The 26,780-nt window shown below is 38.2% G+C and overlaps 2 protein-coding genes across 10 annotated transcripts in view; one reads left to right on the top strand and one right to left on the bottom strand.

Moving 5' to 3' along the window:
• LOC120802099 (proton myo-inositol cotransporter-like) overlaps positions 1-17,628 on the top strand; it is a 62,987-nt gene extending 45,359 nt beyond the window's left edge. The window contains exons 5-10 of the mRNA XM_040149569.1: positions 13,121-13,284; positions 13,376-13,496; positions 15,616-15,741; positions 15,916-16,034; positions 16,162-16,314; positions 17,402-17,628. Coding sequence (XP_040005503.1) covers positions 13,121-13,284; positions 13,376-13,496; positions 15,616-15,741; positions 15,916-16,034; positions 16,162-16,314; positions 17,402-17,628 — 910 coding nt within the window. The remainder of the gene's footprint in view (positions 1-13,120; positions 13,285-13,375; positions 13,497-15,615; positions 15,742-15,915; positions 16,035-16,161; positions 16,315-17,401) is intronic.
• Positions 17,629-19,064: 1,436 nt separating this feature from the next.
• LOC120799693 lies at positions 19,065-26,746 on the bottom strand. Of its 9 annotated transcripts, XM_040145002.1 has the most exons (16): positions 26,168-26,397; positions 26,041-26,078; positions 25,879-25,918; positions 25,628-25,775; positions 25,077-25,200; positions 24,758-24,815; positions 24,524-24,638; positions 24,281-24,390; positions 23,362-23,489; positions 23,101-23,267; positions 22,956-23,025; positions 22,817-22,850; positions 22,515-22,542; positions 22,324-22,418; positions 21,096-21,804; positions 19,065-20,981 (listed from the first exon to the last, which is right to left on the bottom strand). In XM_040145002.1, exons 1-16 carry the CDS (start codon positions 26,183-26,185, stop codon positions 20,761-20,763), a joined length of 2,103 nt encoding a protein of 700 aa, XP_040000936.1. In that variant the 5' UTR covers positions 26,186-26,397; the 3' UTR covers positions 19,065-20,760. The 9 variants fall into 9 exon arrangements, with proteins under 9 accessions (XP_040000936.1, XP_040000928.1, XP_040000910.1 ...); XM_040144994.1 differs by lacking the exon at positions 26,168-26,397 and adding an exon at positions 26,638-26,746 and having other exon boundaries at positions 22,956-23,267; XM_040144976.1 differs by having other exon boundaries at positions 22,956-23,267.
• Positions 26,747-26,780: the final 34 nt, after the last annotated feature.

The raw sequence follows: 26,780 nt of genomic DNA, 5'->3' as shown, positions 1-26,780 counted from the left end.
GGATACATTCAGCTAAGGCACTGCTGGGTTTTCTTTCAAAACTCTCTTTCTTCTTCTTTATCCACCTCTCCCTCTCTGTTTTACAGTCATAAATGCGGAACAGTGTGGTACAGCAGTGGGTCAAATTAGATACCCTCCCTCCCCATTAGCAACTGGATCATTTTGATTCAGTTAGCCACATGAGCTAACATTTAAAGGTCACTACGGGCTGGTGTGTTTGTGTAATTTGTGTTTTTGTCTCTTGTCAGCGCAGGTCATCAGACTTTGTTGAAAGGAAAGAAGAAAAGGGTGGAGGGAGAGATGACATTAATGGTGATGAGCTAGAGGAAGGTTTGGAGGGGGGATCAAGACAGATGGCATGAGGAGGAAGATAGCTTTATAGAGGAGGACAGAGAAAAGGAACAAGAAATATTGAATAAAGCATCTATGGAAGAAAAAACCTTTGTTCTTTCATTCTGTTTTTTGGTGTTCCTGTATATTTTGTGACGAGGAGTTTGAAAAAGTTTCAGTCCAAAATGGCAATCACACAAAAGGCAGTCATCAATTAGGAGAAATGTGGAAATGTGGAAAAGGTGTTTTCAGTGAACTCAGTAGCTAGTTGATTGTTGTAACACGGCCTACCAGGACATCTGAACGCATGTACACAATGAACATATAGACAACAAATTATACATATTGTCACCCTGCAAATTTTTCCCAAGCACTACTTTTGAGACATGTATTCCTGTCATGTTAGAGTAATAAACTATAAGGATTTTTAACAAGAAGTGGTCAGAGTATACTGTGCAAGATAGTACAGTTATTAATCAGAAAATAACCCAAAGTAGAATAAAACAAACTATTTTGACAAAGAAAAAAGACAGAGTATGGTAAAAGGAATAAATAATGAAAGCTGGGAACATGAGTGAAGTAAATAATCTTTTTCGTTGTTGTATTTTCTGTCCTAGCACAATAGAATGCTACAAGCTAAAGACGTTTTTGGTGTGTTTTAGACGGTGTGTACAAAACCTAGATCAGTTATGTCTTCATTTCTCTATGTAATGATCAACAAGGGTGAGCCACTGGCATTTAGCTCTATATCAAGCTAACATTGTTAGCTAACATTATATCTTTGACAGATACTGACATTGGATGTCTCATCTCCCACCTAGGTAAGTTAGCTAATCATTTTCCTCTCCTGTGCTCAGTTTAGTCAGACCTCTTTTGCCCTAGGCTGTTTTTTGACTTGTCAATTTGTTGGAAGCAGCTTTTGTTAAGGTGACCAGATTAATGATATGAAAAACTGACATGAAATGACAACATTGCCAGTCTGATGGTCAATATATCATTAAAATATCAAATGTTTTATTTGTGAAATAAAAAAGGGGGACAGTTCCGATTTCATGTATTTTCACCGTGGTAACTGTTGTACTGTAACTATGGTGAAGACCGACTGATAAAATTGAGTACTAATCAAGTAATTTTGTAAACCATGTCAGAAAATCATACAGTAGCCTACCATTGTGAGTGAAGCTATGGTAAATTATAGAAAACTCAAAGAAAATGGTCTTTAATAGCAAATAGTACACTATTAGATAAATTACTTTGGTTAACAGATTCGTATTGCTTGTTTCATTTTTGTCTGCTCATCTGCTCTGCTGCCAGGTCTTTCTTTCCGATCTGGTTTTAATCCACGGATAAAAACAGGATAATTTCCAGGTACAGCTCCAGCCAGGGACAGGCCATCAAAAACAGAGACTACCCACGGAAAATGGGGACACCCAGTCAACCTAGCTTTTGTGTATTTTTCTTCTTAATACCCAACATAAGCTAATGCCTGGACGCTAGCTGGCTAACATTGTACACTAGTCTGGCACATTGTTAAGTGGTCAATTAAAATAAAATTGTAGATATACATAAATGTCTGTTTACCAACATGCAGTGCAAATCTATTATTTCATCTCATAGTGAAAGTACCAAAAAAAAAGTTCACCTTTCAATGTGCATAAATCAGATTTCTTGAGAAACCCAAAGGTGGGGCATTAAATGTATCTATTATATAAATACATACATGATATGATAAGTATGTGTTGCTGGCAGTGGGCAATTGACCGTTTTGTTGTTGACACAGGCCAGTTGGCCCTCACAGATGGTCCCACAGACGAATGTCATGTTGGAAATGTCACAAAACACCAGTTTTACATGGTGACTCTGCTGGTAGGCCAGCAAGGAGTTGGCAGAGGCTTCACGGTTGTGCGTGTGTTTTGTGCGCATGTTAATAGAATTGCCAAAATCCAAACAGGAAATACAGAGCTGTTTTTTTTATGTCTGCATGTGTGTGTTTGTATGTTTTCAAGTGTTCCTAAGCATGTCAACCTCCTCCACTGTCTCGTATGGAGTTGCAGTCAGACCTCTTTAGTGAGAAATATTCTAATTTTCTCTCTAATCGAATGCACAGAAACACAATACAAACACATACACTCCTCACAATAAGATGTGATTTATGAAGCATACATACTATGTAGATGGAGTGTTATTTACTATAGATGTGTATAATACATGTTTTCAACAAATGCAGATTTTAAACAAAGAATTTTATAATACTGTCATGCATAACATGGTGGTGCACACACAGGTGTTTTCTCTTATTTTTCCTGATTAGACCTCTTCTCAGGACTGTGGATGTGTACAGACTACGTTTGGTTGACATCTCCCTCAATTTTTTGTTAGTTTTGTTTGTACCTTTAAGGGCAGGTCAACTCACACCTTTGTCATTTGTATTGGCACATGGAGTTCAGTATCTTCAAATAATTGCCAAAATCAGTCCTCCAAGCTTCATCCTGAGCAGATACTGGATACTGAAAACACCAGGGCCTATAATTAGTTTAAACACCAAAGATGTTAAAATTCAATGCAGTAACGTTATGGTTAGCAAATTTAATCAAATATGCCAAATCTCTAACATCTCTAACAGAACAGGATGGGTTTTTTAATACCTAAATAATCAAAAATATAAAACTGCAGTACTGTAGTTCACATATGATTTTGACCAACGAAAACCAAGAGACTGTCTCTTGTGGTCACTACCATGCATGAAACGTCAGCAGTGGCTGCTGGTTGTATGTTGTTGTTATCACCTTTAGTGACAAATGTCAGGCACTTTGTGTAAACAAAAAACAACCTAGCCTAAATAACCAACAGTCACTAAAGGGAAAATAAGTTCCAGTTTATTCCAAAGACACATTTGTACCATCGACTCCTGTCCTATAATTGACCAACAGCCATTCCTCTTCTATAGCAGTTTATAGTCAAATAGAGAAGGATTAAATAAAAATGGATGGTGCAACACAGCTAAGAAGTTACAATAGCTTCCTCCATTTTGGACTCTGTCTCTCCATTCCCCCAAAAGTCAGCACTGTCAATACCCGCTGGTCAATGGTGTAAAGAGATAATTTGTTACACCTGAGAGACAGGGTGAGAGATGTCAATCAAGCACAGTTTGTACATGCCCACACAGTCATAAAAGGAGACTTAAGCAGGCAAAATGAGTGAAAACACCAGTGTGGGTATAGTGTAAATGTGCAAGTCTTTTAAATTGAACCTTTCTTTTATGAATCTTTTGCCACCATGACAATTAATGCAAAATTTCATCACTTCTTTTCATATGGAGAACAGGCAACCAAGTTATCCCAAACACAACTGAACAGACCAGTTTTGGTTGGTCATACTGTTGTATAATGCTGTATAATTGTAACAACAGGGTCAGCCAGGCAGCACAAAGTGCGTTTTTATTCTGTGATGGTGATAGACATCTGTAGATGTTATACCCGACGCTTTGTGTGTGTGTGTTTGTCTGTGTGTTTCTGTGTGTGTTCTGAATCAGAACATCCAATCTGCCGTGTACCTATTTGAGCTGAGCGTTTTTTGTTCCAGAGCATAAATATGATGCAGCTCTTGTGTTCGTATGCATTCATTGGAAAAATAGGCCAGTTCCCAAGAGAATCCCTTTCACACACTCTCTGTCTTTCTTTCTGTCTCTCCCTACATCTTCTCCTGTCTGTCCATTTGTTTTTGTTTTCACACCCACATCCCTTCTTTTCTGTTTTTTCTTCAACCATTCATTCTCCCTCTCTACTTTCAATCCTTTTCTCACTCCCCTCCTACTGTCTTTCCTTCTCACTGCCTCCTTCTTTTTCTCTGCTCTCACACCTTGTCACTTACTCTCTTACTCACTGAGTTGGTCACTCGTTCATTTGCACCCACTCACTCACACAATTACAATGGAATTGTTCACTCCATCAACCTCTCTCTGTTTCCTTAAAGTTGATCCTTCCCTTGGTCTCGCAAACCCCTTTTAAATCAATACTATTAAGTTACATAATTAGATCAGTGCTCTGTCAATAAGTAGCACTCCGTTAGAGTGTTTTACAGTATATATGACAGTGACACCCACACATCATGCTCTCATGTGCACCCCGAGTGAGAGGGCCAGTGTTCCAGTTTAACTTATCTGGTGATCTTTGTTTACATATTCCACTTCCTGTGCTCCAGATGTTGTTGTTGGCAGATTCGTATTTTCACAAATAATGGCCTACCTGTATGTATGTGAGGTGTGACGACATATTGAAGACCTTACTGAAAAAAAAAGATAAGATGTGTCAATGTGATATAATGTTCAGTCAAGCGCCTTCCTCATTGTGCCACCAATCTGTTCAATGGATGCCCTGCTTTACCTAAATAAATCTTGTTTACTCTGTAAGTGGTTTAACACCTGTTACTGATTCAGGAAACACGCCCATGTTAAGTAGTGATAGTCACAACTTAACACAGGCAGACGGTTCCTATGTAATAGCAACCCTCAAAAACAAATGATTGCCTTAAATAGCAAAACCCAGGTGTTATGAAGAATACAAAAATAATTTCATCTCATTACAATGCACATACATGACTGGTCATGTGAAAGCATCACTCACCCACATCCACAAGATAGGATCGTGGCATTATTGTGTGAAAAGTAAGTGAATATGCTTTTCATATTTCATCAGTTCAGATAAACACATTACTGGATTTGTTGAGCTTTCATGTATCCTCAACTTATTTCTTGTTAGCAGAAATGATTTTAAAGGAGGAAGTGGTGGATGTTCCCTTTGATCAGCAAGGGGGATTAGTCATCTCACAATCAAAATAGCCCAAAAGCTCATCAAGGAAACAGGTTGGTTTCTAATTTGTTTTCAGTTGTTATTGTAATACGATTGTTATTTATTTTAGGAAATGACATGACTATCTGTAATCAATAGGTGATTTGTCTGAACTGTGTCGGGTGTGTGTGGGGTCAACATGACACATGCAATTGGTAAGGCAAACTTGGAGCACTTGCAGTTGATTAATGTCTTAAATATGTAACTGGCATGCATGTAATTTTTTTCTTTACTGCAAGATTGAGATCACACTTCTGGGAGCTTGTTCCACTGAAGTTGTGTTGGTCAACCACCTGCTGAAGGAGACTTTTATTGATCTGCATGTGCTTAGAATTTAAAAAGAAAAATAAAGTACCTTTTTAAACCATGTCTATTCCATTGGAGTTTAATCAATGATTGTGTATTTTATGTTAAATGAATTGTGGATGCTGAAATATTGCATAGTTTTTGCTATTCTCAAAATGCATTCGATAATTACCAATATCCATTATTACCATTATCTCTTTTACAATTGCTTAGACAGAATTTGATCTTTGATATGACATGCTATTAATCCACCTTGGCCTACATATAATTGTAAAGGCGACAGGATCATTAAAGTGTTTAACACCAGAAATATCTATTGCAAAATAATGTTCAAAACCTATCGTAGTTCACAATGCTTTATCCGTGCTTGTGGCTCACCATGTAGGGCAGGTTACAGCGAAACTAGTCGTACCTTTGACCAGGGGGTTTCAATCCCGTGTAATTTATTTTTTTAATTCTTGCTAACTGTTTTTATTGTCAAAATCGAACAGTTATGCCACAGAGAACTCAACATGCGTTATTTAGCGTTCTGTCATTTTTTAACGCAAGTTTTAGCTGCCAATATTTTCATGGATATGACAACTGCGACTATAAACATCTGGAGTTTGTTCCGACACAAAGATCACCAGACAACATGGAACACCAGTAAAGAGACAGACAGGGTCAGTAAAAACTTTTTTTTACAGTCCAACAGCACACCGATGCTTTGGCCCACTTGCGTTTGTCCCGTTATACCCGTTCACCTGTACTATGAAGAAGGATTCGTGGTTAGCGAGGTAACTTCAGGTTTAACCCTGGGTTTTCAGGGTTACAACGATGATTCACTTCTTACAAGGGTACAAGGCCATGGTAATTTATGCTGCATACCTAACCTGCTCCAGAGCAGGTTACTTTCAGAGGATCAGATCAAACAACAGCCAACTACTGAATACTGATTACTGGAAAACCAGTGTCATCATTCCTACACGATCCCGACATGGACAAAAGATGGATTGCAGCTCAGGATAACATTAAGAGAATGTGTGATGATAAATGGAAATAAAAACTAAACCCTCTGATAAATTTTATTAGAAAAAATATCCACACACTATTCAAATTTCCCATGATTATAAATGAACATGCCAGTCAGATTGACTTCATTAAACATTAACTACTTTTGTTTTCTTCTCTGCTCTCTTCTTGGCTTTGGCAGCAGAAACAGTCTGACATTACTTTAACTTTTTTTAAAAAGAAAACTGCATATTCATTAAAAAAAAAAACACATTCATAGTAGTTTGTTCATCATCAGACAAAAGAGCAAAAAAAATACTCACTAAGCAAGAGGCTCAATAATAATTTTTTTTACTTTTTACAGTATATCCTTAGCCTGACTTTAATATTTGGAATTGATTTCTAGTGTTTGTTTTCTATTATAGTTATGTGATCATATTGTTTACATTTCACCTTATTCAATATCACTTTTGGACTCACTCTCTCTCCCTCTCTTTCTCTTTCAACCCAGCTGGTCGAGGCAGATGGCCACCCACCATGAGCCAGGTTCTGTTCAAAGTTTCTACGTGTTAAAAGGGAGTTTTTCCTTGCCGCTGTCGCCAAGTGATTGCTCATGGTGGAATGTTGGGTCTCTGTAAATATAACTATAAAGAGTACAGTCTAGACCTGCTCTATGTGAAAAGTGCCCTGAGATAACCTCTGCTATGATTTGGCGCTATATATATATAAAATTGAATTGAGTTGAATTGAATTGATGTTGCTATAACCAAATTTACCTGCAGAAATCATGGTTTCTTCCAATATCATATTAAGTAGTTTATTCATTTTCAGCCCTACACACATGGCACCATGTGTGTAGGGCTGAAATTCATTAGACGATAGGCAGATAATTAATTACTAACTACACTGATAATCAGTTGATAATTGTAGTTGTTTTTCAAGCAAAATTGCCAAACATTCTCTGGTTCTACATTCTGAAATTTGATGGTTTGCTGCTTTTCTTTGTCATGTATAAGAGTAAGCTGAATATCTTTGGATTTTGGACTGATGGTAGAATAAAACAAGCAATTTGAATATATTGCCTTTGGCTGCAGGAAATAATTATGAGAACTTGTCACTATTTTCTGACAGTTTATTAAATAAACAATTAATTGATTAATCAAGGAAATAATGGACAGAGTAATCAATAATTAAAACAGACTTTAGTTGCAGTGTTTAAGGTTTCAGCCGTAAAATATGATGTGCATTGTACCTATATTATATTTAGAACAGGGCAATCTTCTTGAAAATGCGTACAATGACCAAAAAAAAAGATATATACATATATATATATAGAGAGAGAAAAACATACACTATATTACATGTTTACATTTGTTTAAAAAAAAAGCGAACAAATGCAAATTGACACCCACTATTGTTATACAAATATTAGGATTTGAGTGCATTAAGATAATCAGTTAGTGGCAGTAATTCTCCAGTTAGGTGCCATTAAACCATTGTAGAAGAAGAGGGTGTAACGAGATGACATGTTTAAAAGTGCATAATTAAAACATAAAACAAATGAAAGTCGTGGAAAATTTGTTGGAAATATGACATTTATGTTTGTTTCATGTATTAATGTGAGGAAGGCTATAGTCTGATGTTTTCGTCTATATGTCATGAGTTATTTACTAAGCCTTTCCCCAATGCACTTGCTCACATTTTTGCTTTTATTGCCTTTTTATTACACCAGTTTTTTCACTTCAGCCAAGCATAAAAACTTTTTTGCAATATTTTAACTTTTTCAGAAAATGTCTGGCTTTTTCACTAATCTTTTTTTATGTGCAAATTAAAAATGCGCATAAAAACAGATGGAAGGAAGCACGCTTATAGTACTAGTAGATCATGAAAGTTCTACATAGTGAGATTGTCTCATGGGAAGAATAGTGAGTCAAAGGCTATCTGTGTTGCATCATACAGTTTTGTATAACCATACTCTGCTGAATGAGAAGCAGTACCAATAAAGCTTTTCTGTTTGTTTCGATTTTGCATTTCACTACATCACCAAGCTTCCACAAAATAAAATTTTGCTATAAGACTTTCTGGTGTGACTGGGCAAAAAGCCAAAAACCACTAGTTCCCATATTGCTTTGAAATGAACTGAAAAGAGTCTCTGCCTGAAAAGTGGCAAAGAAACCTTGAGACTTGGGATACTTTAGAAAGTGGTCGGCAGAAATGTAACGTTTATGATGTGCAGTTAATTGACTAAAACATGCAAAGCCACCATGTAGACCACATGTTGTGTACCCCCAGGAGTCAGCAGTCAAGACGATCCTGTTATGTGTCAGTAAATGCCAACCATGAGTCAGTGGCATCCTCGCAATCACCACCCATGTGAAATGGGCTAAGAACAGCAAGGAGTGATGGAATGCAAGAGGGAGATAGAGTCAAGCAAAAACATGTCTATTTTCCATCTCTTTAAATCAGCTAAATGAGAAGCAGCTTTCAGGCCTGTATTCATTTAAAAGTGTTATTCCAGTGCAAATCACTATTTCTGTTTCAGTGGAAATATAAGGTACACCGGTAGTAATACATTGACAGACTTACCAACCACCGCTAAAAAAGACCAATATTTGGCTAGGGTCTGGTTTCAGACCCAAGCGATACAAGAACTAAAATTGATGAATAAAAGTACCCGTGAAACATGTTTGCCTGCCTGCATATTTTATCTTCCACCTGTCACTCCCACAGCCCATTTGCTCCCTACCACTATCACTATCTCAGTCCCTCATTTAGCTCTTCTCTTCCTGTGCTCTCTCCCTCTTCTTTCTCTGCATCAGTCTTTCCCCCCTCGCTGATGTATGTGTTGTCACTCTCCTTTAATGACCCGAGTGACAGGTTTGGAATCGAAGCGTGACATATGTGTGGATCCATGTTTCCATTTTCAGACAGGGGTCAGGGCCAGATCATACCTTCTCTTGTTTGCTTTGCATGGATTCTCCACAGAGATCCTTATGTAAAAGACAGTGGGTGTGTTTGTGTATGTGGGATGCGGGTGTGTTTGTGTGTGTGCGTGTGTGTTAGGTTTTTTTTGTGAAACAGAGTTCATGTTGATGATCTTTTGCTGTTTGAGTTAGAAAGAGAGTGCGAATCACCCTACAACCATTCTATTTATGCTTTCTGTTTGCACGGGTAAAGATAAGTTCTATGTGGATGCTTTAATAATAATACTAAATTGATTTCAGTACAATGTGGTCATCATGGAATATTACTGGGGCCCTTTGGTTCTGACCTTTGTACATGTAATTACTGGCTGTGTGTATTAATGGCAAACCAGGATTGAAAGCTTATTCTAACTGTAAATGGCTGTCGATAATAGTTGCTCTTATTCAGGGCTATTTCACATATAAAATGAAAAATGGAAATGTGCAAGGTTGTGGTTAATAACAACACAAAGTGACATTCACTCGTCCATGCTAAATTGGTGGGGCTGGAAGCTTGGTGACGTAGTTACTACTTAAAGGTCTAGTTGGTGAGCTGCTGCAGCAGTTTGTTCGCCATTGCACACCATGTTTTTTTTCCAATAAAATGCCATTGAAAGGGGAATTAAAGTTTTCCAAGGTTCCAACAAGTTCGGTAACAGTAATTTAGCAAACTGGTTAGCTTAGCTCGATTACTAACAGGACAATAAATTCACAATTTTTAAAAAAAGACATATTTATATCGACTCCTGTCTCATAATTGTCAGCAAACTGTGCCTCTTCTATGGAACAGTTGTTATTCAGACAGACGAGGCTAAATAAAAGTGAATGCCACAACAAAGATGATCATTTCATGATAGCTTCCTCTATTTCGGTCTCTCTGGCTCTCAATCCCCTCAGAGGTCAGCACTGTCAGAATTCACGAAAGTTGCACTCTAAGAGTGATTAATTTCACCTCCTTTGAGCCAATCCTCTGATTGCAGCAATTTCATTGTAATGAATTTATTTCACTGCAGAGTCTTGCTGTGTTAAATCCTGGTATGACTGGGCCTATAGTCAGCAGTTTCATTCTTTCCTTTGCCTTCGACTCAGTCGAATCATTGTTTTGAGATTGAAAACAACCTGGGTCTCAATATATGAAATATAGGACCGTTTCCTAAAAAAAGTGTTGAGCACCAACAAACGTTCAGTTAATACCCAGAATTTAAAGGCACAGAATGGCTTAATCATTTGTAGTATTTTTCCATTTTCATCCTCTCAGTATGGTTTATGAAATCACTGCAGGACAGCAACAGTTCACTTCAGATTACTGCAGCTCCCAGAGGTCCATGTAATTGGACCAAATCCAGCCCTGACCTGACCCTTTTTTTCTTACCACTCACAGTTGTTATGGATGAAGAGGGTTTTTTTTAAAAAAAAAAAAAAAAAAAAAAAAAGACTACTATAATTTTCAGGTAATCAAAATCAAAAGCAACAGGAATAAAAAAATATATTTTTGGACACTTTATCAGACATCTCGATATACCTGTCGAGCGTTTCCTGTCACTCAGTGATATGTGTGAATAGTTGACAAGTAGTGGGTGTTTTAGCCTGAGAGGTGTTACTCCCTCGCAGGGTTGACAGCTTAAACCTTAAAAAAGAGTTATGGATATCACAAATATCAATGAGAAAAAATACCAAAAAACACATGGAGCAAGAAGTTTCACTTATTTCCTGTCTATATCACTACAAATAAAACATTGTTTGTTGTCAGTCAGATTGATTCCATTCACAAATTAAAATGCAAACACTATCATGTTTATGCATCTATTTCAGCATGAACACAAATGTAATTTTGAAGGATTTTAATGACATACCAAAATAAAGACTCAACACTTTCTGCACCGTATTGTTCTGTGTTTACCCATTAAAATGATGCATTCTCATATAGGGAGAGATTTCATGAGACTACTGAGCCGCAGCGCAGTGCATTGATCTCTTGTACCAAAATTTCACCTTGTCTCCAAACTATTGATGCTGTGTGATGGCTAGCAAAAAAAGCACACTGATGCTCTTTGCAGATGTGCACAGAGACACAAGGAATTAGCACAAGCAGAAATGACACATTGTATTTTTCTCAAGGTGTTGCCTTCTTCTCTCCTGCTAACAGTTAGCTCTGCCTGCACCTGTTACTAGAATAACAACTTAACACTTACACAGGAGGGATGCTATTTATACTCAGAGTATACAAGGGTGCGTAGGATAAATAATCACAGGTTTCAGATCGGATGTTTGCCAGGAACAAGTTCACCCCTTGAGCATCTCTTGGGGGGGCTTTTTGAGTCTGGGCCGCCGTTTCTGAGATGCTTTCAACATTTAACATACATCTTGGTGCAGTGGTCAGAAGAAATTATCACTTTGTTTCTGCAGGATGTTCTTCACTTTACTTTTTAAGTCAGAACATAGTGTGTGTGTGTGTGTGTGTGTGTGTGTGTGTGTGTGTGTGTGTGTGTGTGTGTGTGTGTGTGTGTGTGTGCGTGTGTGCGTGTGCATGTGCGTACTTACTGGTACTTGGAGCAGGTAGAGTTGGCCATGGTGGGGTCTAATGGGTGAACGGTGACAGGAGGACTGTGCTGGGCAGATACCAGAAAACCGATTGCCAACAAACTCAAACTCAGACATGTACCTGTTGAAAAAATGATATCAGTGTGTGTCTGACAGAGAGAGAGTGCTGTAATCAGTAAGATGCAGGGCTGGAGATGGAACACAGCAGGCTCCACTGCTGAGAACAGAAATGGTGCTTTTACTCCTGCTGCTGCCCCACAGCCAACTAATTTCTTTGTGTGTGTCTGTGTGCATGTATCTGTGTCTATGTGTGTGTCCATTCAACGCTTGCATTTGTTGGTGTGTCTCTAAGTTTTGAGACGACTAATAAGGCCTTCAGTACCTTTTATCACCTCATGCTCCTTATCCTGCTGTAGGTCAGACTTTTAAATCAGAATTTCAAGCCATCTCATTTCTTCCTCTGTTTTCTGACTGGATACCATAGCAGAAAAGTAAAAGTCTTATTATGCAAATTCCTTAATTTAAAGCCTTTGTATTCGGAAAGAGAGAGCGAGAGATAACAATGCTTTTGAAGCGATGAAAAGCACAATGCTTATTCTGTGTTGCCTGTAGAGACACAGAGGCAGACAATGCTGGAGATTTTTTACCTTTTTACCTTTGATGAGTGTTTCCTCCTTTGTATTTATCTTCTCTAAGGGTCTTTGAATCCATATTCCATGTATGTGTTTATATACAGCTTGTGTGCATGTGCACAAGCCATTGCTGGTGAAAATATGTCTTTTTTCCCCCTCCATCAAACACATAGTTTCCATGTTGACAGCTTTAATTGCTGAACTGTTTAAATAATCCTGCTAAACTGACTTCTTTACAACCTGACTCCTTGTGTTTCTTGCCCCATCTGAATTAATTGCCCAGTTTCCACATCTCAGTAATAACTTTGGTGAGTACAGTGTTGGAGACGATGGCCGAAAACAACAGAAATAAGAACCAAAGTGTAACAAATCTATTTATCCTTTAATGTTACTGGAACTCTTAATCTGATATTAAAAAGGACTATTTTTCACTGTAAGATTGGACAAATAGTTGTTTTAATGCCACAATAACAGTTGTTCAGTCATTTTCTTCTGTCTTTGTGTCCCACAGGTACTACAGCGCCACAATCCTGCAAATGTCAGGAGTGCGGAATGACAGGCTGGCAATCTGGTTGGCCGGGCTCACCACCCTCACCAACTTCTTGTTTACCATGCTGGGAGTGTGGCTAGTGGAAAGAGTGGGACGCAGGAAGCTCACTTTGGGCAGCATTATAGGTACGTCGCTTAAAATGTCCAGATCAGGGCATGATGTGTACAAATCCAAATGGTCATTTTTGTAATGTCACAGATATCATTTTTTCAACAGGTACATGTCTGAGTTTGAGTTTGTTGGCCATCGGTTTTCTGGTATCTGCCCAGCACAGTCCTCTTGTCACTTTTCACCCATTAGACCCTGCCATGGCCAACTCTACCTGCTCCAAGTACCAGTGAGTAAACACACACACACACACACAAACACTCACACATATTTTAATAGGAGTGAGAGCAGACCTTTGTTTGAGCCCTGAAATGACTTACACTGCTAATGGCTGTCGCAAATATATAATGTAAAAAAGACCTTTCCAGTGTTTGATATGGAATATTCAACAGTCTTGGTCTTCTGAGGAATGCACACATTTGAGATGTTTGCTTAAGAATTAGGTGCATTTTAAGCATACCTTTCTTCATATTATGCAAAGATATACAGTAGTTGAAAACACAAAGGGCTAAAACAAGATTTGCTAATAAAACTTAACTAACATTGTTAAAATGAAAGCATAACCCATGTTTTTTTAAAATGTTTTATTCAGAGTGCAGGAGAGCACACTCAGTAGTGCAGTTTTCACACAAACATATATACAGATTACTACATTTTCCAGTAGATTACTCAGACTTGAGGTCAAAAGTGGTGCCAACATATATATGCAGAGTTTGGCTGAAGGTCAGATTTGTTCCCTTTACCCATCAGGTTGATCAGTTCCTAAGGGGGTCTGTGTATTTAATATACATCTGTATATTAGAAAAGGCCTGAGTTATAGTTTTCAAGACACAACATTTATCCTTATTCTTCCTCTGAGCTATGACTGATTTATTAATAGCTGGATAGAGCAATGGGTTGTAGTGGAAATGATTGTGTAAAGATGCTGTATAAATATTGTTCATGTCTATATGACTTTTATCATCACCCAAACCCTAGAACTAGCACTAAATCAGCTCCAATTCACTTCATTGTCTATATTAGCAACAAAGGGCAAACACACACGCTCACATAAACACACTGAGTGTGTTTCCAGCCAGAGATCAGATGCCTCTATGTCCCGGTTTACTCTGATTCACAGACATGAGATAAAACTCATGTGTAACGACAGTCTTTCATCATAACAACAAACAACGCCTAATGGACTTGCTGTCCAACACCCACATACTGTAACACACATCACTAAACACAAACAAAAACACAGAGGTAATTGGAGAGATGAGTGCTTTTACCACACTGAAGTGGCTTCACTGAGTTCAATTTACTCCATATGAGCCCCCCCCCCGGCTGACCACGGCAGCATCATCAGAGCACCAGAGCCACAACAGGCCTCCCATACTCATTGTGGATTGGACGTCCCATTTGAGGAAGTACTCTTAGGGTGTGTCCAGTGTGGTTCAACTTTAGGTGGGAAATGATGCAGTCTCTTGGTTATTTTACCTTGAAATTATCAGTTGACCTTTCCCTGAGCCCTGTACCTCTTAGTTACTGTTGCTCTTCCTATCAAGCTTTCAGTGTTTACAATATTAGTTTACAATGATATAAGTATCATACACACTTGCAATTTGTATAATTTGAATCTTAGCTGAAGATAAACTGTTGCATCTTTTTCCTCACCTTCCCACAGTATTTGCTTTTGCTTCCTTCAGGTACTAATGCATGGTTTTATTTTAGTCTAGCTGACCTCAGTGTGTAATTAGAGCAAGGTACCCTGAACACTGCAAAAACAGAACTCTGACACATACATTTCATGCAGGTCCAACAGGCACTACAACAAACCTGATGAAGTTGCATGAAAAACATAGCGTGCGCTTGAAAAAATTTTGTTTGTCAATAGGTCAGTACTTCAAACCCTCTTACATGTGGACTGCTAATCACACAACTGACATGGCAAGATGCACTTAACAAAGACATAACAAAGGGACAAGACAACACAAAGATACTGTATAATGATGGTGAATCACACACCCTTTGCTTTTTTTTCTTAATTTTGATCTATCACTTCCTGAATCTAGGGAACAGCCCATACATTCATTTCATTTGTGCAATGAGGCATGTCTCAATTAGGAGGGGGGTGGAATGATGTTCTCTGTTATAGTTCCATCTGGTGAAGTAGTATACTGTACCTGGACAAGTATATTTATAGAATGCAGCACCAACTCCATATTATACTTTTTAAATATGTTTCCCACTATTTTACATTAGTCAATATATAGCAAAAACAATGAAAAGTAGAGGGATGCAGTATAATTGATTGTGTTCAAGGAAAATATAGCTAATGTGTGTGGTGTCTGCTGTTTGGCTTCCAGGCTGTGTGAGCCCTGCATGCTGGATCCTGTATGTGGTTTCTGTTACCGTGAGAATGGCTCCGCGCTCCTCACTTCCTCCTGTGTTCCAGTCAATAAGGCCTCCACCGAGCAAGCAGCATGGGGCAGGTAAGTAACAGGATGCTGCATGAGTATGAGCATGTGTTTAGGATGCAGCAGAGGGGAGGTTATGCTGTGTCGGGGAAACGTTTTAATAACCTAGGCTTAAAATTTAGATCCAACCGCTTATTGTGAAATGTTTCATTTTGAATTGGGCAACAATGTTGTGCCTCCCCCTTCCAGATGCTCCAACTCCAGCCTGATGAGAGATCAGACCTACTGGGCCTACAATTACTGTCCCACCTCCTACTCCTGGCTGGTTTTACTGGGTCTGGTGCTCTACCTTGCTGCTTTTGCTCCAGGTAAGAGACTATATTTCAGGTTCTGTCCAGCTAACATACATTATGCTTAACTTTCAGCCGTTTAAACTTGTCTCCAGCTCTTGATAAAGTAAAACCAGAAGGCTTATCTCTAATCTTTTTCTCTCAGGGATGGGTCCAATGCCATGGACTATCAACTCAGAAATCTACCCTCTGTGGGCAAGGAGCACAGGGAATGCCTGTGCAGCTGGAATCAACTGGACCTTCAACATTCTTGTCTCTCTCACCTTCCTCCACCTGGCTCAGTACTTCACCTACTACGGTCAGTTTCTGGGCTGCAGAATTTTGAGGAAAAACTAATTACTTTCAGAGCTTTAATTCTTTATTTTTGTGGCAGAAAGAGACGGAGACGAAGTAGGTAAACTCATGATTTTTTTTAATAAACCAAGTTAAACTGAACCCAGACTGTAATTGTAATCAGACTAAACACTTGGTAACAGGAACAGTTACTCCTGGCCATCAGTGCTGTCAGTCCTCATCCAATTCTGTTGGTCTTTACACAACCCCACAGCAGATCTTGTGTAACATTCATTCATCCTTACCTTACGTCAAGACCAGCAAGGAGGTAACAGCTGACTGATACCGAGATATTGCCGACCATTTTTTCCCACAACCCTCTTCTACACCTCTTCAGTCAATGTGGTTCAACAGCAGGTTTCTCGTCAGACAGGAAGGAACTGACCTTTTGTGGAGCTGGCATCGATACAATGTAGGCATCCTGAGATGCAGTGGGTTAATGATCAATTTGAGTTGTTTATCTATTTATCCAGTTTATAAAAATCATTCACTGAGAAAGAAAAACAGTATCAAAACTGGAAAAACATAATGGCGTGTCATTGAAATGGTAATGGTATTTAGTATAAAGCACACTTGTAAATAACTTTAAAATGTAATTCTGCTTTGACAGAAATTAGAGATTACAGTTGCCTGAAAATGTCATTAAGCCTTTGTCACTGTTTCTGTATGAATGCTTGTTTTTAGATGCTTTTGTGTCTATGTAGTTATTTCCTTCCTGTGTTAACACTGCTGTAATGCCACTTTGACAAGGGCATGTTACTTCTACTTTACATTTATCATGATAACCAGCAGCCTGAAAGCAATATCAATTTGGTAAAACATTTTCATTTTTCAGCGCACACACGTCTGCGTGGAAGTTCATGGGCAGTCAACATCCAATATTAGCGGCTCTCAGGAGCTTCTGTCACCATCGCTGTTTTTTTTTTTTTTCTGTTGATAAATGAGAACAACCAAACTTGTTTAGAAAAAGTGTCAGCTCTCGAAAGTTGTGGCAGTGTGTTAGTGGGTGTCTGTCCTTAGTGACAGTGTGTTCTTTGATTTTGTCTTCCCAGGAGCTTTCTTCCTCTACTCCAGCCTGGCCTTGCTAGGTTTCGCATTCATCTATGGCTGCCTGCCAGAGACCAAAGCCCGGCGTCTGGAGGAGATTGAGGTGCTGTTTGAAAACCAGCTTTGTTCATGTGGTGCCTCCGATTCAGACGAAGGACGGCAGGTCGAGTACATTCGGGTCAAAGGTTCAAACTACCATCTATCGGACAACGACGCATCTGATGTGGACTAGGGAGAGTTTTTGTGCTGCTAACCTCCCTCTGGATGTTTCGTTATCTTTGCTGATTAGTGAAACATGCAGAGTGGTTTGGTCTATAATATTTATATTTTTATGTGAGCTGAAGAGTCACTGATGCCCCTCATTATGAGGATAAAAAGCGTTTAAAAGGCCATTTGCATGTATTGGTAATGGGAGTTCACTTTCAAATCAGTCAGTTCAGGAATCCAAAATCAATGACAATGCTTTAGTTTGAGTATGAATGTTTTATTTTCAGCCTAAGCTCTGATTTGAGGCTGAGCTGACACCAAAACTGGAATCAAACCTGCTTTAGTCAACAACTGAATTCTCAACCATGCATGTGGAAAAGACTAAAACATCTCCTTTCCACACACAATAGACCTTAACATAAATAAATAGTGGTCCACTTGGGCAGGAAACCTGTTGTCTACACATTGAAAATTCAAAATATAAGAGACTCTTCCTCTCTCATATCCACCAATTAATAGGTACTTTACAAAAGGGGTTGTAGCCCCGTGTTTGGAAAATGTCCCCAATATTTTGTACATTCATTGAGTAAATATCCATTATGGTTTAAATATAATGTTGTACGTACATTATAAAAAGTATAACATGACACAGCCATCCTACAGCATCATGTCAGAAATTGTTTCCATTGAAAACAGTACAGTAAATATGGTCTTGGAAACAAGGTTTGTGCATCCATAAAATTTCTGTTCACATGACAGCAGCTGTAACTTATCGTTGATCTATAGTACCATTATGCCTTTCTATATGAAACAAATCTCAGTTAATTGTTGTTTAGGCAAACACCAGACATGTACAGTATATTGTTTAAATTTAGAAAACTTGTATTGTCAGTGGGTGCCTAAACAAAACCACTTACCACTGCTGTAGCATTGAAAGGAAAGTTATATTGCCATAGTTTATTAATTTATTTACTTTCTCGATCAGGTTTGCAACAAATTACCAATTGCTTTAGGATAGTCGTTTTTTTCAGTTTGAGGCCTTTAGCTGTTGCCTACCTGCCTCTGAAAAAAATGCAGTTTTTAACATAATACTATGCAGAGTACAGTTTAATGTCACTCTGTCATGAGGTTTGCCAAAACCTACACTATGAACCAATGTTATAAACATGTATCATGAACCATAGCTGGTTGTTATTGCTGCATATATAGTGCATTGAATATCCAGAAAAGATAACCAGTCTGTTCTATCTGTAGTGGTAAAGTAAAATCTTAGTTCTATGATTGAGATTTTAAGTATTTTATTCTATCTAAACATGATAATATTAGTGCCTGTGTATTGTGAAGGTGCCTAATGGACATTTTTCAGTCACATTCCCTGTGGACATGTATGTATTATGCCATGTTATGATGACTACTAAGTCTACATAGGTTTTTTTATTTGATATGTACATATTTGCATTTCACCTGTGATGGAATATTATTTTTTTACTATAATTTTATGTATTTAGATTTTTATCTTCCTCCATAGCCCTATGTACAAATAGCAGAGCATATCATTTATGTGGTTCTAGTGTCAAAAATCAAGGAGTAGGATTCAGTGTAATGTGCCAGTGTTGTTTTGTAAAGTAAAACTGTTTTAGGTTACAGCTTGTTAGTCAAATACACACATAGGTTTCAGCGTATCAAAAACAGTTTGAAAGTTAACAGTGGAGTAACTTAATGTGACAAAACACAACGGTAAATAAAGCTAACAGACTGTGCCGTTACTATGTTCAATGAACAGGGTTGTCATGGCAGATCAAGGACAGTCCATAATTTTGCACAATGTAGTGACATTTTAAGTGACCCATCAAAATTGAATAGTATCTTCAAGGTGTCACATTCACATATGGATGCCTATGGGAATGGTGGATCAGTATAAAAGAAACTAGTACCATATTCCTCTAATAAATGGCAAGACAGTAATAACATAGCATACTATCAGCTACACATGGAAACCCTATTACTGTCCTTCATACAAACTTATAAAACATAAACAGCGATTTCCCAAAAACTATTTTACAGGACCATATTCAGTATTTTATTTACAAATCATCATAGTTTATATCTGCTAATCAGTTTCCAAAGCATGCCATACGTTTTTGACTGATTGCCTACCTTACAAGCCTTTGGTGTGTTTCATTCATTTCAATAAACAATGAAAATCAACTTGCAGAGACTTTAAACTTGCTTGAAATATGTATAAAATCGTAGTGAACATTTAAACAATACAACCTCAGCAAAAAACTATAAAAGGTCAACTTAAAAATCTGGCACATGCTTTTGAAGATGATCAGTAATAGTGTAAAGTACCTTTGATTTGTAGTTATGGGGCTAAAACATGCAAAATATCTGGTGTATGGTCCTTTAGGCCAAGTGGGTAAAGGAACCCAACATCTTAAATAGTTTCTTTTAATAACTAATGAGAAACATCCTGCATATCCTGTTTTTTCCAGTTATCAGACAAAGGTGATTGATTCAGACCAGTTTTTCTACTTTGTGGGTCAAAACTTTGCATCAGTCCTTCCTAAAATTGGCTCGTTAACCTTTTCAACTAATGGAGACTAGTTCCTATGGGCTTAAAAGTGAAGAAAAATAACCAACCATGATACAAAATGTTACGGTATTGTCTTAAAACCACACAAGCTAGTTTTGTACCAAGAGTATTATTACAGATTAAATACACACAGATTAAGCCATCCATAACACAGATTGTGTGATGAAAACTTGTGTCAACCAAATATTTAATGTGATTGTTTCAGGCTGCACCTCATCAGTGAGGCATCCAGCCCTAACATCCAGTTGTATTAACACTGTTCTCTACCACAGTGGGGACATTTAATGTGTACTCATTGTGCAATGGTTGCAATTTTTTTCTATGTTTCTAAGTTTATTTGACTATTGTTCAAGCTGTAAATGTTTTGCTAGAGTTTATATTCTAAAATATAAAATTAAATATCTTAATGAAATCTAAACACTTGAATATGTATATGGGGAAAGAAATAAACTTATGAATCAGAGTAATGCTTTGGGGTTTTATTTCACTGTCTCTATCATAGATTCTAATTTAAAAAACACGCACAGAACAGGCATGTTTTTTATTTCCTGCTGCCTCCATCTATCTACCTTCCTTCTGTCCATCCTTATCATCCCTCCTCTTCCTCTGCTTGAGCAGGAGCAATATGTCAGCTATTTCCTTCAGTGTTTCAGCCTCTTCTGAGGATCTGTTAATTCTGGTTGCAGATGTCACCTCCTGCCTTACATTATCTGAGAGGTCTTTCATCAGAGGGCCATTGTCGTGTTGCTCTATCTCATCTCTGCCTTCTTCATTCTCCCTCCCTAAATCAGAAACAAGAGGGCAGGAAAATTAGTATTTAACAAAATCAGTGTCATTAATTTCCTTTTGAAGTTTCTCAGTGTACACATGAAGTGACACATTCAATCATGTTATACCTCTGCCATCAGTCATGCTCAGAGCATCTAGAAAGCAGTTTATGGGTCTTTGTAGGACTATTTTGCCATCACTGCTGTTAGCAGTGAATTTCTTTATAATGCTGCTGCCTGTCAGGGAACCAGCCTTGGATTTCTGCTTGTTCCAGGGCGTGTGCTTCCCTACACTCCTTGAGTTGCCTGGTGAAGATGTGCGTGTGTTTGGCTCTGCAGCAGTATCTGTCTGCCTCCCTGTGGCTGGATGTTGTACTGACATGTCAACAGGTGGTAGGTACAAGTTAAACCCAGGGGCATTGGACGCACTGTCTGCAATACAGCTGCACTGAGTCCAGGCATGACATGTCTCAACTGACGGGATGTCGACAGTTTGAGTTCCTTCATCTCGAGTTTCACTAGATGTATTTTTGCATTTGCAAAGCTCTGAGCTTTGAGATTGAGCCAGAGGGTGAGGAGATGCAAACTGTACTGTGCTGCTTCCTCTCTGTTGGCCATTACTTCCTAAGGCTTTATCCCAGCAAGCAACATTCTCCATAACTTCCTGATCGACCCTTAAGTTAATTTTGGGTTTTATGGGTGGGGTGAGAGGCCTGGGCTGGGAGTGTCTTTGTTTTGGTTTCTGATGTGAGCCCTGGTTTGGGGTATCTGCACAACAACCTTGTTCCATATATGAAGAAGCAGAAGACTGGAGACATGGCTGGCAGTATTCTTCATCCTAGAATTCAGTTAGAAAATGAAAACATAACAGTGTTTATGTCAGATAATGCTTAAGAGAACAGTGCTTCGGCATTGCAGATGAAATGAACAGAAATTAACCAAATGATATTACAATTTGTCCAGGGCAATGCGGTGCACCATGGGAAAAGCAATAAATCAGTGATGCTATGCAAGAACATTTTAGTGAGTGTTGATTTTTCACTGTTAACTATTGCTGATAGGTGTTGACTGGTTAACAATTTGCCTGCTAGTGCTGTTTTTGTATTTGTTCAATTAAAAATGAGAGCTACAGACACCTGCAAGGTGGTGATAGTGACTTCACAATGTCTAATGAACAGCAAAACTCTTAAATTAAAAATAAGATTAAGCTTTACAGTGGCTTGAACAGGTTTGGTGTAAGGTTATCCCTCTGGCAGTCTTCACTTTTACTACTAACTTTTTAATGAATTCTGAGGTGAATTTACAGTCACAGTTCGGCAGCAAGTTGGACAAAACTTCCCGGTGTAACTTAACTTACATCATTTGAGTCTGAACTGAGGTAACCTCCTCTACACGAGTAACTTGGCAAATATCCACAGCCATTCATGGGGCCAGTGTTGTGTCCAGGGCATGCTGTGGGATTAAAAAAGGCATCTATTCATTTTTTTTCTTGCTCCAGCATATACACAATGAATGCGTAACTTAGTCTGAGATGCTGAGGAAACGTACAAAAGTTTATGTCATTGCAGTTGGAGAGCTGAAAAGGAAACAGAACTGACATGTAAAACTGCAACTGAAACGCAGTGCAAGATGTGCACAATACCAACTATCAGGATAAGTTAAGAAATACTGTTAAAAGCTCTGCACAATATCTCATGATGATTGGAGAACCACAGTAAATGTTCTTAATGATCTTATTCGTGCAGATTTTTATAGTTTGTTCTCAATTCCATGTTAGTGCCATGGCAATTACAAACTCTACCACTTGTTGCCAGTAAATGGCTACCTTATCACTCTTTGCGTATGCGTACCTTCATTCCCATGCATTGTGAGTCAACGACAGTTCTGACAGTAAAGATTAGGAAAGAAAACCCAGTACAACAAATGGAAAGCATAATGCATATCAATAATAATAAATATTTTGCTTATATAAGATGTATAAACACTTACTGTGGTGTTGAAGATTTGACTGGTGGTCCATCTTTTAGATATATCTCTGATTTTGCACTCATGTGAGAAGCTAAAATTAAATTTAATGTTAACATGAGGACAAAATACTCATTGTGATTGTTTAAAGGTTTCAAGCAGTATTCACCTTCTCTTTCATATTCCTCATTACTGAAGCCCCTAAAGACGTCCTCCTCAAACTGCTGCTCAGTTTCTGACTGGTTAAGCGTGAAGTCCAACAGGGGCTCCTTGTCCTCTGGTTGGTTAATAGAGTAGCTGACCTCATGTCTTGCACAGTCTCTTACCTCTGTTTTACTGTGATAACACACATGTGCTTTGAGTGGTTACAAAACGACCAGTTAATTCAAGAATAGCAAATAATCTTACTACATCCTACTGGTGGTCTCACTCTGGTTCTGGACTTCCGAACAGGATTTTGGCCGCTGTGGGCGTCTCCAGTTTGTAAAGGGATGGGTTTGATGCACAGGTCCAGGGCAAACAGTCTGTCATACCTCTGGGCTGGGAGAAAGGCTGAAACTAATGAAAAAAAAGTCAGATTAGATTTCAGAGTAGCATCATATTTGGGAAGACATTGTCACCTTTTAATGCCCAAACCCCCATAGAAGCTCATAGTTAGCTCCCAGCAAAAGGTTTGCCAGTCACAAAAGACTAAAAAAGATCTAAAATACTATTTTTGACATATCTGCAGACACTGAGAAAAAGATCGAGCCATCATCACTTCATTATTTCCCAAATAATACAATCGTTACAAATCAATACTGATTGTTTTGTTGTATTAAATAGTAAATTAGAGATGTGTTCTGTAAACTTGAAAAATAGATTAACATTTAGCAGTACTATTTAATTATATGTCTGGGATCCCACTAGTTGGCAAATTTGCCAGATTTGAATTAATATTACTGGAATTATTGAAAAACAAGTTTTCATCTTGCGACATCTAATGTTGCAGTTTGCCCTCTTGCTTTACTCAAGGTGTGGATACTTGAAGCATAAACATTTTTAACCAAATCAAAATATTACTTTAAGGGGAAATGCCAGGCAGGATTCTAGTTGGTTCTAGTTGGAGGCTTCCTGCTTGCCAAGGGTAAAAATACTGTACTTCAGGAAGAGTACCAAGCTTAAAATGTCAGATGCTTCAATTAATATTTTTCCAAGTATGAAAATTCTAGTTGCCTTTCTCTCTGAGCCATCTGGAGAAATGTTCACTCTGTATTATGGGCAAGAATGCAGCTGTCAATAACCATGGAAAAATGTTGTTATATTAATGTAAAATATTTTTTAGTAATATAATATTCTCTTTTCACTACCTTGATCTGCTCCAGCGCTGAGGTGTTCCAGGGTGGAGGGGAGCAGTGAGGAGGTAGCTGTGTCTGCGTCTGACTTCTCTGCTGATGTTTCAGCTTCGGGGGGAATATTCCTGAGGAGAGCAGTTTGATTTTGCCTAAATTGACTGGTTGCATAACATTCTCATACAAAGTAAAAATGCACAATTAACATTATGTAATTTTATTTCAAGCAAGTCTGATCTGCAAAATACTTCACAGTGTCACCTTGGACTGAAGAGGCTGATAAAGTCGAGGAGAAGGGGCTGTGTGTGTTGTGTATGGGCGACAGGTAGTCAGACGCACTGTTATCTGAGAAAGTCGACTCCAGCACTGGTGACAACTTGTGGTACAGAGAAATAAGTGACTTTTTATCCTAACATTTGTTCATGCTCAGCACATTTGACTAAGATAAAAAATGCTTTAAAAAAGCACAATATAAATAACTGAAAAGTAACTAACCTGCCGACACTTGAACCCTTGTGAAATAACTTGCCTTCTCTTTCTCGTTCCTGGAACACTATACAGTGACATAGAAAAGATACAGTGTATGTTGGAAGATGATCTGTCATTAAAACGGTATTCTTTATTCACATAACAAGTATCCACCACTCTCATAACTCTTGCTGGCTCATGCAGTTTGGCTACTAAAGTTGGTTCTACTGCAATTAAACTGGGCAATATTGATGTCAAATGTCAAAGTATTCTTAAATACCTAAACAGCTACAATGTGATATATATTCTCATTTTGACAATAGGTGTTTTTAGACCCATACTCTACCTGTACCTGTACTGCGGCTGGCTCTCAACAAGACTCAGCTGTGTAGGAGAATAGGGGCTCATTGGGAGTTCCAGGGGCTTATTTTGCTTAATGGATTCTGCCTTACCACTGCTGAGAACTGTTACTTTAGGAAAATGTGAAAAACACAAACACTTTTTACTGCCATCATTTGCCATAATCAGGCATTAATGAAGGTACACAGTGGTGGAGTCTAGTCGGTAATCATATAAAGTCTAAGCCACAGAGCATTCATAAATGCAATACAGTGTAATCTGATGTTTTACTATTTGGAAAATACTTTATCTTCATGTACTGTAGCTTTTTGTGTCTGATATCTCACTATAAAACACACCATGACTAAATGTTATTTTTATTATCTTTCAGACGTTTCATCAGTTTAAGTAGTGGGTAAACATAGTTTAAGGGAGGGCAGTTAATTATCCCCCTGAACTGATGTAATGTCTTCCATTTAAGCTTCATTTGGTAGTTTTTTTGCGAACTGTAGCTGTTGATTTGAAATGTGTCTGCCTGCACAAGCTGTTACCTCCTACCTTTATTTTCTTTTTTGGCAGAAATCTGGTTGACAATAAACAACGTCACCAGGTCCATACTACGAGAACCAGTGCCTCCTGTGTATGCTGGCTGAGCTATTCCCAAGTTTTTCAATTTCTGTTGTACTTTTCTCTTTTCAAAGAACTCCTGTGAGAAGACGGCAAAATTTTAAAATTCAGCTGGATATATCGAAGGAAAACTACATCCGTTACCTTCTTGTAAAATCATGGAAATTTTATTTGGCTGTCACCCTCTGCTTTCTTGCGTCATTCTTCATCACTAACCGATTCCTGCAATGAGATTCGTTACAACGTTCACATCGTTCAAATTACCTAGTTTAGCTTTGCTACGGTTTACAGTCTAACGTTAATATTAGCACGCTAGCTAACCAAAATATTCCCACCTCTCTTACCTTGAACCCCCAACCCAATTCATATTCAACGACTGTAACTACCAGAGAAAAAGAGAAAACTTCAGTTAATGAGTGTGTGAAAGTTAAGAGTACAATTGTATCTTAATGTTTTTGTTAGGTAGCTAACCCTAGATAAGGCTGTCATCTTAAAATATGTAAGATGCGCGAGGAACAACCACTACCCTTTAGCGCGCCACTCTTTAACCACTTGTGTAAAAGCAATTAGTGATTAATGTTACTTCCAACAATATATTTTCCTGCGTAACATTTTTTTTTTGCCAAATAACTAAATTCAAGGACACCGTGTGAATTTACAGTAGGCACAGTAAAAGCGAATTTGTTTACGTCCGTCACGTAACCAATTCTGTTTTACCGGGGGCGCGACCAATGAAAAAAGCCGCTGCAAAAGCGTATTACGGAAATAAGTAGCGTGAAGTTAGCGGTAAGTAAGTTAAGACGTTCGGAGAATTTACTTTAAAAATAAAAACACAATCTTAACGGTGCGGTTTATATATCCTGGAAGTATAGAGGAAATTGACCTCGAGGTTTTATTTTGAAAGATACATCCGGAAGTAAAGTTGGTGTCGTTTGTCTTACTTGACAGTGGTACTAAAAGAGCAGGATGTAGCGGTACATGTATCGGGCTCGCTTCACATCAATCCAGCCATCAGAAGTCCTTCTCTCTTTTAATGTCGAATTGGTGAGTCGGGTTTGTGGGATGGGTGTTGTAAGGATTGTCA

This window comes from Xiphias gladius, chromosome 2 (assembly GCF_016859285.1).
Source record: "Xiphias gladius isolate SHS-SW01 ecotype Sanya breed wild chromosome 2, ASM1685928v1, whole genome shotgun sequence".
Lineage (NCBI taxonomy): Eukaryota > Metazoa > Chordata > Actinopteri > Istiophoriformes > Xiphiidae > Xiphias > Xiphias gladius.
Note: the sequence above shows the minus strand (reverse complement) of the source record. Positions and strands in the feature narration are given on the sequence as shown.

Coding starts and splice junctions, on each gene's coding strand:
- LOC120799693 (XM_040144976.1), bottom strand. Junction 25,919..26,040: donor AATTGGGTTGGGGGTTCAAG/GTAAGAGAGGTG, acceptor ATCTCATTGCAG/GAATCGGTTAGTGATGAAGA. Junction 21,805..22,323: donor TCAGTTCAGACTCAAATGAT/GTAAGTTAAGTT, acceptor ACTGAATTCTAG/GATGAAGAATACTGCCAGCC.